The sequence below is a fragment of the Tauraco erythrolophus genome, chromosome 12, assembly GCF_009769465.1.
Source record: "Tauraco erythrolophus isolate bTauEry1 chromosome 12, bTauEry1.pri, whole genome shotgun sequence".
Taxonomy (NCBI): Eukaryota; Metazoa; Chordata; class Aves; order Musophagiformes; family Musophagidae; genus Tauraco; species Tauraco erythrolophus.
In genome coordinates this window covers 4,266,031-4,281,399 of record NC_141476.1, presented here as the reverse complement: position 1 = coordinate 4,281,399, position 15,369 = coordinate 4,266,031, and the positions used below count along the sequence as shown (strand labels likewise).

General features: G+C 44.5%; 1 protein-coding gene across 2 annotated transcripts in view; it reads right to left on the bottom strand.

Moving 5' to 3' along the window:
- Positions 1-13,702, bottom strand: part of PDZRN3 (PDZ domain containing ring finger 3) — a 145,069-nt gene extending 131,367 nt beyond the window's left edge. Inside the window, exons 1-3 of one of the 2 annotated variants that reach the window (XM_086618967.1) lie at positions 12,977-13,702; positions 6,736-6,822; positions 5,473-5,580 (exon numbers count right to left, since the gene is read on the bottom strand). In XM_086618967.1, coding sequence (XP_086475093.1) covers positions 5,473-5,580; positions 6,736-6,822; positions 12,977-13,702 — 921 coding nt within the window. Of the gene's footprint in view, positions 1-5,472; positions 5,581-6,735; positions 6,823-12,976 lie in introns of those variants that run through there. The other variant, XM_086618969.1, reaches the window with a different exon arrangement.
- Between the last annotated feature and the right edge of the window lie 1,667 nt (positions 13,703-15,369).

The window sequence follows — 15,369 nt, the reverse complement described above, 5'->3', positions numbered from 1 at the left end:
TGGTTCATTCTCTTTTTGCTGTCTGGCTCATCCCCTTGCTTCCTCACCTCTCTGCTACAGCTTAGACTGTAGTGCTGGTATGGAATCAGGGAAATAAATTTATGAGCAGAAAAAAGGCAGGGATAACCAAGGCCACCTGTTTTCATTTACATTTTCCTCTTAAGATTATTATTCCCTTTTGACCAAGCTGCAGGATCTATGTTTTAGCACAGGCCTGATGCTGCTTTGTAAGGTACCATTAACAGATATAGACAACGGGCTTGGAAAGTTTTCTATAAGCTCTAAAAAAAGCTGACTCTGCTCTAGCTGCACTCACTCCCCTTGTGTTCGCTCTCCGCAAATACTCCAATGTGCTCGCGTGTCCTGGCAGGAACTTGAACAGCCAATTTTAAGTCACTGTCCGAAAATGTTTTCTTCTAGAAAATTAATTCCTAAGCGTATGTAGCTGCACAGTAAATCTTGTTTGCAGAGCTGAACTCTCCCATTCACAACAATGAGAAAATTCTGTGTAACCTATAGGCTTGTCAGGATTCAGCCAGAGCTTGCAGGAAGCTTCCTACAAGCAGCTATACGCTGAGCTTTATCGTCTTAGGGCTGGCATAATTTTAAAATGCGCTCACCAGCAAATGAGAAAGCAAAGGCTGTGTTCAGTTAATAATTTTATTTACTGATTATTTGCAGAAGCCTCCCGTGAGCGTCTGTGAGTGGTGATAAGTGAACAGGACACAAGGCAGGGACAGCCGTGTTCTGACACGCCAGACTGGCAACACACGGAACCCTTTCAGCCTGGAGACTCAGTCTTGTGGCAAAACTAGAGCCCACCACGCACCAGCACACCACCTGGAATGTTTCTTCATTTATTCCTTCACTCAATTTTAAAGCAGTCCTTGCCTCAGCATCGGATCTTTCTTAGCGCGTGTGTGTCACGGAGAGGGAAAGGTGTGCCATGTGCCTGCCAGCGCATCCTTTCTTGCCACTCCTGCGTGGCTGATGCACTTTCTCTGTGCTAATTTGACTTTTCAGAGGCTACATTGTTAACACAGCTAACAAACTCGTTTTCCTGAAAGCCACTTGGCCATCTCGTGTGAGCAGAAAGATTTTGGCTCTGCCAAACGAGGGCGAACGGGGAACCCACAGCAAATCATTGATTTTGCTTGCACGTATACAGTAGAGTAAGATTTTCTAAAAAGTTTCATTGTTCTTATGTGTAATCTGTGAAGAAATCGACGTAATAGAAAAGCAGCCTATAATTTGTAGCAAATGAGCATGCTTTGGGGAAAATCAATCAAATGCACTAAGACGTGTTCTCAACTCCCAAACTAATGATCCTTCCTGTGAGCAGCATGAAACACCGGGCAAGTCCCAGGTGGCATAAATCCTCAATGTTTCAGTGGAGCTGTGACAGTTTATACTACCTCAACAGTGCCCTAATTGTGCTTAAAGCTTTTTAAGGTGGCAAGCAGTCAGCGTTTCAAAAGCCTCCTTCTTTCTAAGCAGTCCTGAAGTTAAACAAACAAGTTTACTAGTTAGTGAGAAGAGAATGCCATATTTAATTTATAATCTTTCAGAGCTATGTGCTTAAAAATAAAAATTCTGAAAACCTAGTTTTGTCTTAAGAAATGCCAAGCAGCTGCGTAGAAGGAGGCACTCATGGCTGGGACTTGAACCAACTTCTGTTAAGAGAGGAAATTAGGACCATTTTGTTACCCTGACAAAAATGAAATCTCTGAGAACGCTGATTCCTTTGCATAAAAATCAATAGTTTCAGCATGTTTTTAACATGGCAATTTGCTATGGAACATCTTAACAATAATTCAGTAAATCACCAGTACTGCATTAAATCAGCTGTTTGCTTTGAATGTGTAAGTACAGAACTGCAGGAAAAACATGTAGTCAAACCAGAGAAAAATCTCTGTCATTACTTCCTCCCTTCTAAAGTAATTGTGAAAGATCTGAAAACAGATATAGGTAAGAAGCATTGGTTTTATTACATAAAGCAGTTACAAGTAGACTAAAATCCAAGTCTTTACCCTAATCTGACAAGAACTTCTAAAAGTTATTTTCCTGTATACCTCAGATTAGCCAATTGAAAAATAAGGATAATATTATTAAACAGTGAGGGGAAATTATTAAGCAGTTAATAGTCGTAACACGATCTTCATAGTCATGTGTAAGCCCTAAATATCATCATTATTTAATAGATTCTGTAAAAAAAATGCAAAGGCAAAGGCTGTTTCTCTGTGTTTCTGTCACATGTTCTTTTGAAGACTGAGTCGCACAGACCGTGCAACATTCACCTCGATGTGTGTCATTTAGCAGCAGGAACTTTACTTAAGTCAGTGACATACAAAGGGCCAAAAAACTGCTGTTACAGAAAATTCAAGACAATTCTTAAACCTGATTAACTTCTTTACATTTAACCTTCTAAAAGACATAGAACTTTCAGGAAAGCCAAATCCAAATTACATAAGGAGAATATGTTTTAAAATTATCTGACGTAACTCAAAGTTTATCTCCATATAAATTTGCCAGAGGACAGAATTCACAAGCAAATATCAATATAACAATGCATTTTCTATCAGCTACAAGCAGTACTATGTGTCTGTTTTCCACTGCCTAATCCCTGCTCAGTAATTAGAAATCTTGTGACAGTTCTGAAAACAAGCAATGACACTCTTATGTGCTCCAGAACGCATCCACCAGAATATTCACAGCAAAGGAATGTTTTCCAAAAGGAAATAAAGTAATTTATGTTTTACTTCATTGTAAATTCTCTGTGATGGCTGCTGGAATTAATTTTCGAGATGTTATGCTCAGCAGCTTATATTGGAATAAGAGTTATTTGTGAAAGAGTCTGTTTAAAATCATGCTGGTGATACATAAAGCCTTAATATTCAATGAACAAGTCACAGAAGTTCTAGATAGCTACGTTACCATCTTTCTTTATCATCTTTCATGCTTTTGAAAGCAAATGTGAGCTGCTAAGATGCTCTGCTCTCTACACCGAGTTCCATCTGAGTCTTCTGGCTGTGTCCCACCAGTTATAGCTAAATCTGTAAATGATTTTTCAGCCACTGCCAACACTTTGGCAATGTTAAGATTATAAAAAAATTTGCCTCTAGGACACTTTCACTGAGCATTACCTAATTTTCATCTAGATAGTTTACAGGATATTTCCATTATCTAAGATAATTAGATATTAGTATGATACAAGCTCACTCAGATGCCTTGATGCAGGAGGTATTCCCTTTTTTCCTTAACCCCAGACTAGGGTTCCTAGATAGTTCCTAAATATAAATTGCACAGAATGAGTTGCTTTCAGGAGCCCGTGTCACACTACATGTATTTTGAGAGCCCTGTATTAGAGCACTGGAGTCCAGTTCTGTGAACTACATGCCTATAGTGACTGGGGTGCATTAAATTAATTAATTTGATCTAAAACAAAAATCCAGTGAGCACACTTAGAGACTACTCCACAATGGGAATCAAACTGCATTAGCTGGGCACCATTCAGAGACTTGCTTCAACAGGACACTCCTAATTCGAATTCAGATGCTTAAGTGGAGGCACCACAGTCAACTACTGGGAAACAACATGCTAAATTTTCATCAGCATTTTGTACATATTTAGAGGTGAGAAGACTGAATATGAAAACGAGTTTGTGGTCAGCACAACAAGCGTTGTCAACACATGGGTTCTTGCTACACTTGGTGTGATATAAAGACAACAAATCACTTTACTGTGGGGTTTTCTCTTATGTGAAAATATAACTTGAACTGTGGAAAAGCCCCAGCACAAACACGGCTCACATAGGCATGGCTCCACTCAGGGAGGAGACACAGCCAAGAAGCACAGCAGCAAAGCTCACCCAGCCCATGCTCCCCTGTGTTCTTCTCAGGTTCTTGGCGTGTGTCCGGTGTAACGGTGTTCAGTTGCTCAGCCTGGCCTGTGCTAACATTGCCAAATGCTAGACTTGTGGAGAAACGGAGCGTAAGGAGGGACTAAAAACAGCTGAGGGGGAAAAAAACAGTAAGGAGGGAGGTCCCTGGCAACAGAGCGCAGATGCTGCAGAGCCCATGGAGGTTAGCTGCCCTTGCCCCCCATGCCATGGCCGAGGATGACTTCTACAGCCCAATGCCATCCAACTGCAGTTACAGACCGAGTAACTTACACTCGAGGAGGCTGAACCGGGCTTGCACAGACAGACTAGGACATTACCTAACCATGGGGTATTTGATTTTCCAAAGTTTTGCTTTTTATACAGTTGTTTGGTTTATGTGGCTATGTTACTACTTCAGAAACGGATGTCAGCTTTTCAAATATGCTTTGGGGAAAGACATGCTTATGGGAAAATTTTCAGTTCAAACAAAATCACATAGTTCTCACAAAGTTGTCCAGACCTTTTCGCAATTCTGTTACATCATATATATAGTTGAAGCAACTCTGGATCTTTTCACAGCTCAGCTTCTTATCTTTTTATAGTTCTGCTACTGTGGCTCTATTCTTGCCCATATGAAGAAACTTAATTAATATTTTATATCCTTACTAAATTGTGAATACCATTTACCATAACAGTACAGAAAATAGCAAATACACATTGTCCCCTGCCAACAGAAAATCCTTAACAGCTGTTTATTGCTCATTTGAAAAACATAAGAGCAATGGAATTCCATTACTTAGAGAAACTGGCTGTTCCATGATATCCTTGGCAACAAACACCACACTTATCTTTTTGAACAATAGGCTCCCAAAGTTTCTCTAGCCTACAAAAATAAGACAGTGAAGAATACTTTTTCCTAACTGTAAAATGCTAAACAATGAGAACTGACTCACAATCAGCTGCGTTTTGTTTCATGAAAACTAACCTTTTTCTCTCTCTTCTTCCCAAAAAGAAATTTGCTCACTGCAAATTGCAAGAAACATTTCAAGCAACCATCTCTTTCACAGGAAGGGTTTTTTATTGAGGGCAAGACTTTGGCAAATTGAGAAGAGATTCACACTGAAATCTGAGTAATATAAGAACTTACAAACAACATTATGGGAGTTGCTTAGGTTTGTAATAAACCACACAGAAATGGCAGAGCAGAATTTTTTCAAACTGTTCAAAACTTGGTTATAGAAAATCATGGTTTGCACCACAGATACTTCACATATGGTTTTAACTAAATAACTTACAAGTTTCCAATAGCTTTAAAAAGAAATATCTACAGCATACCAGATAGATGCTAGCTTCTCAGAAAGTCAGGACATGCACATACCATCCATAATCTGGTTTCTATATTTAGGTAAGAACTATACCTAAAGCCACGAAGGTCAGCGCTGAACCAAGACAAGCATATTTTAACAGACATGTCTTCTAGACAGTGTTTACCGTGGTACATTTCTCCTAAACCCACACTAAACATCATGCCATTTGAAGACCTGAGATGGAACTCACACTATTAAAAGAGATGGGATAGTGCATTCACATACCTCAATAATCCTGTCATGAATTTGTAGCCCTCCTTCCTTAGCAGCAGGACCCGTATCAACTATTTTGGATACAAAAATTCCTTCGCTAGATGAACCATCTTGATTGTCCTTTAAGGATGAAAAGAAAAATATATTATTGTACCTTGAACTAACTCTAATTTGCCTTCAGCTAAAACTTGCCCATGTCACAACAGTGCACGTAATTTGAAGTAAATATTCTTATTGATGTCTTCATATGAAATTATTTTGTGCTAATGAGAACACCCGATACTTCCATTTTGAAAGATTAAACAACCAGGAATGGACTTTCGTTAGGTACCTTAGTGGCATGATAATCATCTTCCTCTGACTTAGGCCAGCTCAGGAGTAACTGTCATTACAATTATTCTTAATGTAAAACCCAGGGAGATGGCAGCCTGTTTGCACATCAAACATAAGACAACAGTGCATTTTTATTTTTAGTTGCACAGCTCTTCCTCTGGAGGCTTAAAAATAAAACCATGAAAAACAATTTATACCTAACAAGGTATTTTCATATTTCCGTGTACTGTGTCACCAGGCTCTACCACTGCAAAACAATGTCTCAGAAAATTGAAAAACTCTTAACTATAAAGAAAGAATAACTTTCAAGTAAATTTACTAGGAATAAATCATGATTAATGTCAGATTTCTGAGCGGCCAAGAAGTAGTTCTGAATACTTTTTAAATTACTAGGACAAGGTATAATCCACTCCTTGATCTAATTAAAGTCATATGCAGCAGCGCCAGCCAACAAGCATCCAGAAAAAATACATTAGTGAGTGTATGGTGCAGGAAACATCTGCTGAAATCATAGAATTCAAAAGTAGGTTGTTTAAGTTACGTCCCTTCACCTGCACAGAGGGTTGCTTAATCTCTGGTGGAAAGGAGAGTAAATAACATTTTCTTAAGGAACTGTAAAAGAGCCTAAAGCTGTTGGGCTCTGAACTCATGCAGCATCTTCAAAGCAGTGTGGTCTGAGAGAGGGACACCACAGGTTTCACCAGCTGGGAGTGGCACTGCACCAATATTAGCACTACCAGCTGTGACGATGTGCAAGGATACGCACGTTATGAGAGAAAAGACACTACAGTTAATAGGCATCCGATGCAAATCTGCAGATAAGATTGCTCTGAAAGAATCCCAAGAGAACCAAATGCTTGTCAGCAGCATTTTTCCTCTAAGTGTTGACCTACATGCTTTTCCCAACTGGAAAGGGCAAACATATTTTAACAATTAACATACCACGCAAGGTCGGCCACCAATAATATTAAATCCGAGAGAGCCAGAGTCACGATGAAGGATGAGAGTCAGTGCTTTAGTTTCTTCACCCTACAAAGAACAAATAAACATATTCAAAACATTCGTGTGCGTTGGTAAGTAGGACAGATAATACTTCTACCCAGGTTAGTTGAGTTGATTTCTTATTTTTTTTCCCCCATGTAGTTTCGGGAAAAATGTTTAGAAAAACTTTGCAGGAGCAAAGTCAGCAGCTCCCAGCCTCCGCACTCCAGCCACCCCACCGTTCTCCAGCAGCACTTCTCTGCGAAACCCACCCTGGAAGATTTATGCCTATTTTTTATTGAGATCTACAGTCAGACACTTAACAGCAACAGAAGGTATTTATATGTAATACTGGTTCCTGCAACTACTTGACCTAGTCATATGTGATGTGTTATGTAAAATACTCCATGTTTCCAGTAGTCAAATTCTTGACTTTTCTAGTGCTTGAGGGTGACTGAATCTTAGGACTGCATTTTCATGTTGCTTCTGTCTAGTGCTAGCTACATGACACTGCTTTAAACAGTATCAAACATGAAATGTTATAAAACAGAAATTCTCTGGTGAGTTTTAGAAAACAGCATTAAATAAAACCACTACAAATGTTGCAAAAAGCCTAGGATGCCAATTGGTATTCATAGCACCTGCCAGGAACAATTTTCTTCTTTGGAATTTTAACACTAGCAAACCAGAAATCTTCCATCATTGAAAATCATTATGTTAATTCCCTAAAATATGAAATTCTGCAGTGAGCAGTTCTCTGATCAGACAAAAAAAATATACAACAAAGATGGGTTAGATGGACCTGTAGTATTTGGGGGACTGCATAAGCATCATCCACTACCCTGTACTCTTAGCTTGTTCCTAACTACAGGTACAAACTCATACAAAACGTCCTTTAAGACACAGTGATGCTACTTAGGTTTGTTAACTTTCATTAAGACAAAAGTAAGCGTATGTACTGTTAAAGACAACTAAATCCTCACAATGTACTAACTTCAATCTCAATCAAGTGGCTGTTATTTAGAGTACAACGCTACAAAACTGTACAACAGAGGAACACTACAAAAATCCGTTTGAATAACAGTTTTTTTTAGAAATCAGAATGAGATCGGTATGTTGTGCATCTACAGATATATATGAACCTTGCTACCTCCAAGATCTTTTTCTTTGTTTTATCCAAAGGGTGAAAAAGTTATGAATACAAAAAAGTTTGAGGAAGTTATGTTACAAGTCTGGTTTTCATAACCAATTAATGACAAAAATTACAACAGTTACGTTGTAATTTGATGCAGATGTTTTTAGTTTGTGCATTTTTTCTTCTAACATGTCAATTTGAAGTTGTCAATCAAATATGAATGTCTATTAAACTCATAAAAAATGTCAAAGTAATCCTGGATTACTGAATTACTCCTACAGATTTGGGGATGATAACAAAACCCAATTCCCTGCCAGTGTAAACTGGCAGAGCTCCACTGACCGCATGCTTGGAGCTCCACCACAGGAGAGCTGAACCAACAATACTCCACCTGAAAATTTAGTTTACAATTTTCTTGTCAATTTGTGATGATTATCTTTCTTGCAGGTTGAATAATAAGTAGACTTGGACCTGATACAGAGAAACACAAATAAGCTCCGACTGACTTTATTTGAATTTGCCTACACTCGGCATCAGTGAGAATCAGGTACCCAGCACAGGACTGAAAAATGAAGTAAAGGCTATCTCCTTGCAAGCCTTCAGACCCAGACCCAGACAGGATTTCAAGGAACAAATTTCCAGTCCTGTGAGACCACTTTCAGACACGGATAATTCAGGATCTGAAAGTCAAGGACAACCTAGCGCCACTGTTTACTTCCCCTATTATGCCTTTTTAAGAAGACAAATCAATGAGAACAATCAAGAAACAATTACGACATCACTCTCAAGACACTTCCAGTAATTAAAGTTGACTGTTTTAATTAAAGCCTTCTTACATGGCTATGATTTGGTGCTTTTATACCTAGCAGATCAAGTATTAAAGCAGGTGGATCTGAACAGTCAAAAGTTGTGGCGGAAAAAAACAACTAATGCATTTTTTTTGGTAGGTATTCCTTAAAAACATCCAGGGAGGGAGGTTTGAAGAAACTTTCCCTCTAGTTCTGATGGATTTGTACCGTCTCCCTCTTCTCCGCAGCAGCAGAGTCGTGTTACAGAGCACAACCCACACGCCCCTGCGGAGCACTAATCCCACCATCTGTGCTGAGCTGCCCCAGCACCAGGGAGGCAGCGCTGCCTCTGCTTTAACGCTTGCTTACTTTTGCCGAGTCACATCTCAAGTCTCAACAGTTTCTTTAACAACCTGCTTCGCTTCATAAGGAAGCCATGATGCAAACGATTTTTCCAGGGCTCTGCCTTTCTCTTCCCCTCTAACATGTCTCGCGTTCCAGCGCAACAATCATTAAACAGTGAGGTAGCCGTGGAAATGCGGTGGCCAGCATCCAGCCCTGCCCTGTCATCTGCTTCGGCAGCAGACCTGATGGTTACTGGCATGTTGTATTCCCACAGCTGAACAGAACTCTTAAACATAATTCTTGAAATTACTGTACTTCCCAGCTGAGTAATGTGGAGCTAACAGACTGCCTTTCCCTTTAGATACTGGAAGATTCTAATTTCTTCGATAGAAGCTGTGGCTAAGGAGGTCTGTCTCCGTTGCAGGAAGCACTTAGCTCCTTGTTTACTGGCGAAAGGGCTGCCAGGACCAGCCCAGCAGATCCTGCTTGGGGACAGTCCGAGAGAAAAATATCATCTTGTTTTAAAGGACTTCATCTGGCTTTTACAGAACTGAAACTTGTTACCACCTCCACGGAAACATTAAATCAGAGGTCCTAAATACCAGGTCAAGAACTGGTTCCTGTATGTCTGATACATTTACTGAAAGTCCGTCCCTGCCTTTGGTGGTCAGGATGGCAGAAGGGCTTCCTCCACCGCGGGCTGCAGCCAGCACCGTCTGCTGCTTCTGATTCTCCCTTACTGGTTTCTTCTCAAAGGACTTTGATGGCTGTGTACATAAAGGAACGACCAGATCAGCTTATCAATAGGTGTGAACAGTGGTATGTTTCAGCAAGGATTAAGCATTGTTTGAATAGTATGAGGTTATTCTTGATTATTTAGACTTTGATGTTTCAGGATTGACATGTCTGATCAAAGGAAATACTAATTTTGAGTAAGACACACCATCTTCCCCACCACTCCCTCACAATAAGCCTCACCTCTCCCCACCAAGAAAAAAAACAGTCTCTCTCTCAATAAACCTGCAAACTTGTCTTTTGCAGATCAGGCATCTAGTAAAGAGCCAGTAAAATTAAAATGTTCCCTCAGTGGCAAAGAGGATGGGAAAGAACACACATGGAAAACAACTGGTCATTTAAGGCACATTTATCTGCTTAAGGGACTTATGAAATTGAGAGATATTGACAGATGACTGTGTGTATAAATACATCTTTTATGTCTTCTCTCAATACAGATATGGCAGTGTTATAAAACTCACTTCAGAAATGGGAGATCGAAGCACAGGAAGGCTGTGTGATTCATCCAGTATCACAAAGGAAGTCTGTGCTAAGGTAAACTCAGACCTGGTTCTCCAAAGCTGCTGAAAAAGTTCACCCCAGCCAAAAGACCACGAATTTGGGTCTTTCATGAATGGCCTAATGTCCCTCAATATCATATTTCCCCTTTAACTGTTTAAACAGAACAGTAAGTGGGCATTTCTTCTGTTTTGACTAGAGGATATGTCATCTGATTTATTCTAGATTGGTTCTACATCTGTAGCCACAAGCAACCATCGCGCAGGGAAGTCAGAAGATCCTTTTTCTTCATCTGCTGAGGAGCCAGAACAGCTGACAGTAAGTTTTGGAATCACCACATTTAACCTATGAACCCAGTTTCTTAGCATCAGGCCTACTTGTGTTTTAACGTAGACCGAACAATTACGTCTTATATGGAATATCAATAATAATTATAATTTAAATAATGATAGCAATGGCACGGCATGCTTTGAATAACCAATTACTTCTGAAATTGAAATAAGTCAATTTGCATCACCGCACATGTAATCCATGTGTTCAGGGACCTAATCCTTAGGCAAGTGCGTACGCCCTGCTGAGTGTTACAATCTGCACCGTGCCCTGCACAGTCTGTGCGAGCGTCTCGGAGAAAATAACCGCAGAGGAACAACTTGGAAGCATGCCACAGCCCAAAATTGGTAAAGCATCCCCTGCACTAGGTGACTGCCACGGGTCTGTTAAAAAACTCGCTAGTGCACAAAGATGCAAGTTTCCAGATTGTTCTTCGCTGGGAGCTGGGCAGACTAAAACTGTTGGTATTGGAAAGGTGCCCAAAATGCTGTGAAAGACATGTAATTGATTGACCGCTAGACCGCAAGTCTGTGGTGACATGACACCTTCCAGCTTTCTTCAGATTAGGCGCTGCTTCAGAAACTGTATAACAGCCTTTTGTAATACAGCTGAAAACGAGCACAGTCGTCTCCGCCAGCTGCATCCATAAATTTGATAAAGGTATTGGTGCAAACTACGTACCACGCACATTTACAACTATTTGAAGCAGCACTTTTCATGCTCATAGCATCTTACTACACTTTACAGAGCTAAATAATGCAAAACCAACGAAATCAACGATAGCCACAAAGAAACCAAGGAGGAGCACTGTGAGAATAAAGGTGTGCTGTTGGGATCAGGTCAGGGACGAGGAGGTAGAGCTTCAGTGAGAGGATTTCCAACAGCAGGACTGTATGGAGGGCTTTCCTAGCGTCAGCAATGCCAAGAGGGAGCAGAGGCAGCTGAGCGCCAGGCTGCGGGAGCAGAGAGCCCTGCAGCACTCCATTGCAAAGTACAGGGGGCTGCAGGAAAAGGAGGAGAGAACTGACCTGAATCGTGACAGGAATGTGAAGGCCTTGACTTATTTTGAGTTTTACTAAGATTTTAACCAGCATCCCAACCAGTATCGGCAGAAGTTAAAACAGTACATTCAGTACTAAAATACTCTTCTGTTTTGAGTTAGCCAAAATATTTTGCCCTGGATTTCTTAAAACAAGAAAGAAAAAACAAGAGAGACTCCAGCATGAAGTTTTGTTTCCTTTACACAGTTTTCCGAACCTCAACATTAGCAAAGGTGTGAAGACAGATGTTTGACAGTTTTGAATAGTTTAATACTGCTGCGTCTTGTGGTAGCCCGTTCCAGGTCAGGGAGAGGACTCTGAATGTCTTCATTTAAAAGATAATTGGCTTCTAGGGCTTCCCTCGCTGGGGAGCCTCATTCCAATTAAAACTTAGGGATTGTTGTAGCTCTGGCTTTTGATTCTGGTCATTTTATAAACGGTCTAATTCTGAGGGGCTGAAGTCAAGTTAATTTTTCTCCTCCTAAATTGAGCTTTTAAAGAAGCCTGTGTGACTCCGGAAAAATACACACGTACCCAGCATACGCCTTGCATTTGGACATGGGTGCTACAAAGACGATGGTTTCAGGTCATGAAACAGCTGGCAGGGTGTCCAAGTTGTGTAATAGTTAATCCTAAAGACAGCATTCTGCAGGAAGCCATATTCTGGGATGCTAGGTGAGCTAAGGGTCTGGAAAGCATTGGGTCACAACAGCCTCTTCCAATTCACTCTGCTTTGTGTTACTCCTGGGAGTCTATTTCTGGTGGTTTAATACCTTTTCCAGCCCTGGAAATTCCAATTTTGCTGTTTAGAGGTTTCTTTGGGGAGAGAACCAAGAAAAAAACAGTAATACTGTGACTTTGGTATTTTGACGTGAGTTGCCATATGGGGTCCAGATTCCAGCGATGGTCACATTAGAAAATATATATGGAAACCGGTACGTTACAGCTATCGAAAGCCAAAGCTCAGGCATTTCCATGGATCCGGGGGCCGGACGGGCTCCTCAGGACAAGCTCTCCCTCCACCAGCGCACAGGGCCGAGCGGGGACCCCGACGGCAGGCTGAGGGCCCCCGGGGGCCCCTCCTTTCCGCAGAAACCCTCCGAGACACGCGTGGGAACGTGCCTTCCGCCGAGCCCCTTCCCGCGGCCCGACGCCGCGCTGAGGGGCGCGGGACGGGACCGCCCCGGCTCTCCGTCCCCGCGAGCGGGGCAACTTCTCCCGAGCGGGCGCGCCACCGCCGGGCCGCCCCTTTTCCCCCCCATCCCCCTTACCTTGCCGGGGGAGGCGGCGCGGGCGCGGGCCAGGGCGTCGAGGCGGGCGCTGTACTGCGTGAAGCGCTTCTGGTATCGCAGCGCCGTCACCTGCAGTTCCAGCTGCGCGGCCGCCAGTCGCGACAGCAGCGACTGCTCCCGCTTGCCGGCTCGCAGCGCCTCCTTCTTCAGCGCCTTCTCCAGCGCCGCCGCCCGCGCCTGCAAGGCGGCGCCGTGGGCGCGCAGGGCGCGTAGGCAGCCGTGCCCGCCGTGCCCGCCGGCTCGGCGCTCGCCGTGGGTGAGCATCAAGCCGCAGCCCTGCTCGCAGAGCCCGGCGGGCCGCGCCTCGCAGCGCTCCCGCATGTGCGCTTCCACGTCGCGGAGGTTGAGCACCTGGCGGCAGCCGCGGTTGCGGCACTTGGCGGGGGAGAAGTCGCAGGTCTCGGCGTGCTCGCCCAGGTGTTGCAGCGGCACCACCGCCTCGCAGCCCCGCGCGTGGTTGTCGCACTTGATGTCCAGCTTGAGGATGAGGCTCTTGAGGGGCAGGACGTGGTTGAGCTCCTTGGTGGAGATGCGCTGGCAGTTCACGGGGCAGCTGCCCTGCTGCACCACCCAGGGCAGCACGCAGCCGGCGCAGAAGACGTGGCCGCAGGGGGTGGTCAGCGGGTCCTCCAAAACTTTGTTGCACAGATTGCATTTGAAGTCGGGATCCACCTCCCCGTTGAAGCGATCCAGCTCGAACCCCATCCTCCTTCCGCTTTGCCAAAAACAAGCGAAAAAGGGGGAAAAAAGAAAAAAAAGCCCAGACAAAGTAACCAAAGTGCGGGACGGAGGAGGCGAAACCAGTAAGTACCAACCCGCTACCCGCGCCGCCCCAGAAGGAGCTCCGGCGCCCAGCGCAGCCCGCCGCGGTGCCGGGAAGCCGCCGCGGCCGCCCCGTCCCCGCCGCTCCCGGGGCGCTCGCGGCCCCGCCGGCCCCCGCCCTCCTCGCGCGCCGCCGCCGCGGGCCGCTCTCCCGCCGCCGCCTGCGCACAGCGCGCGGTCCGCCCCGCCCCGCCCCGGCCCCGCCCCCGCCCACGCGGGGCGCCCCGGGGGTCCCCCCGCGCGGGGAGGGACACGGACAGGGGCACGGACAGGGGTGCCTTTGTTTCGGGGAGCGGAGAGCGGGGGCGGGGTGGGCTCCGGCCGGTCCCCCCGTGAGGCGGCAGGTAACCGGCGAGGGGTGCTGAGCGGCGGGGAGCCGGCGCGGCGGGCGAGGGGTGCCCGTGGAGAGGGGAGCAGCCAGGGGAGGCTCGGGCGGGCAGAGGGGACGGGAGGGATGCGGGGGGGACAGGGGGCGGGCGAGGGGAAGCGGTGGGAGAGGAGGGGGGATGAAGGCCGGGGAGAGGAGGAGGGCGGGGATGGGCGAGGTGTGACAAGGTGAGAAGGCGACCGAGGAGGAGTGCGGGCTACGGTCACGTTTAACGCACGGCTGGTAGCAAATGGGACGGCTTGTCCGGAGAAGAGCCCTGGGACATGGCTGGGGACACGCACGAGGCAGCGACTTTGGGAAGGGGCTGCGTGGAGCTGCCCCCCAGGGTCGGGTCCCTGGCGAGCCGCCTAGAAACTGGACTGACGGGGAAAATGTCACGTTGGTGAGACATCCTTACGCCGCCAGTGGGAAGAAGTGCAAACAGAACAGTCTCCCGGTGCTGCTCGTGTCCCTGTGGAAAAGGGATACGTTTTTCCTGTGTTTGCATAGCCTGTTAATGTCCCATTAACGCCGCTCGGATACAAATGAGGGAGATCAGCACAGGTTACCACTGTCGATATCTGTTTCTGCCTGGAGGTGATTTAAAAGCACTCCAAAACATGCTGTAAAAAGCTCAGACCACACCTGAAGGACCAGACGTAGCATTAGGCAAAACCAATTTCTCTTACAAGGCAGATATTCAAGTCCTGAAAAAAGCAATAAAAGAGAGCAGCTTTGTTCGTTGTGGATGGTGGAGCAGAAGTCTCACATGCACTAAAGCCACATACCGGCTCAATTGTTCTTTTGATGTGTTCTGCTTTATGGCAAGTAGAAGCCCAACTAGAAACTACAGGCTCAAATGACCTTTGGTTTATGCCTATTATATCATGGTAAAAGGATTTTCGAAAGGTCTGGGATCATTATTTGTCTGTTAGTGACCTTTAGATGGTAACAGGCTAGCGGTTACCCAACTATTTTCCCAATCCAGTCTCAGGCAAGTAGTCTTTAGTATTAAGGGTTTTCACTTTTCAAATATGAATTCCATCTGGAGTGCTCATTTCATTCCAGTTATTAATGTTTCATGAAGCTTAAGTTCGCTACCGAAGAAACTGTGCATCACATCTTTAGGGTTATATACCTAGCTAAGGAATTTTTTACAGATCTGTTCCTTTTCAAAAAAAAG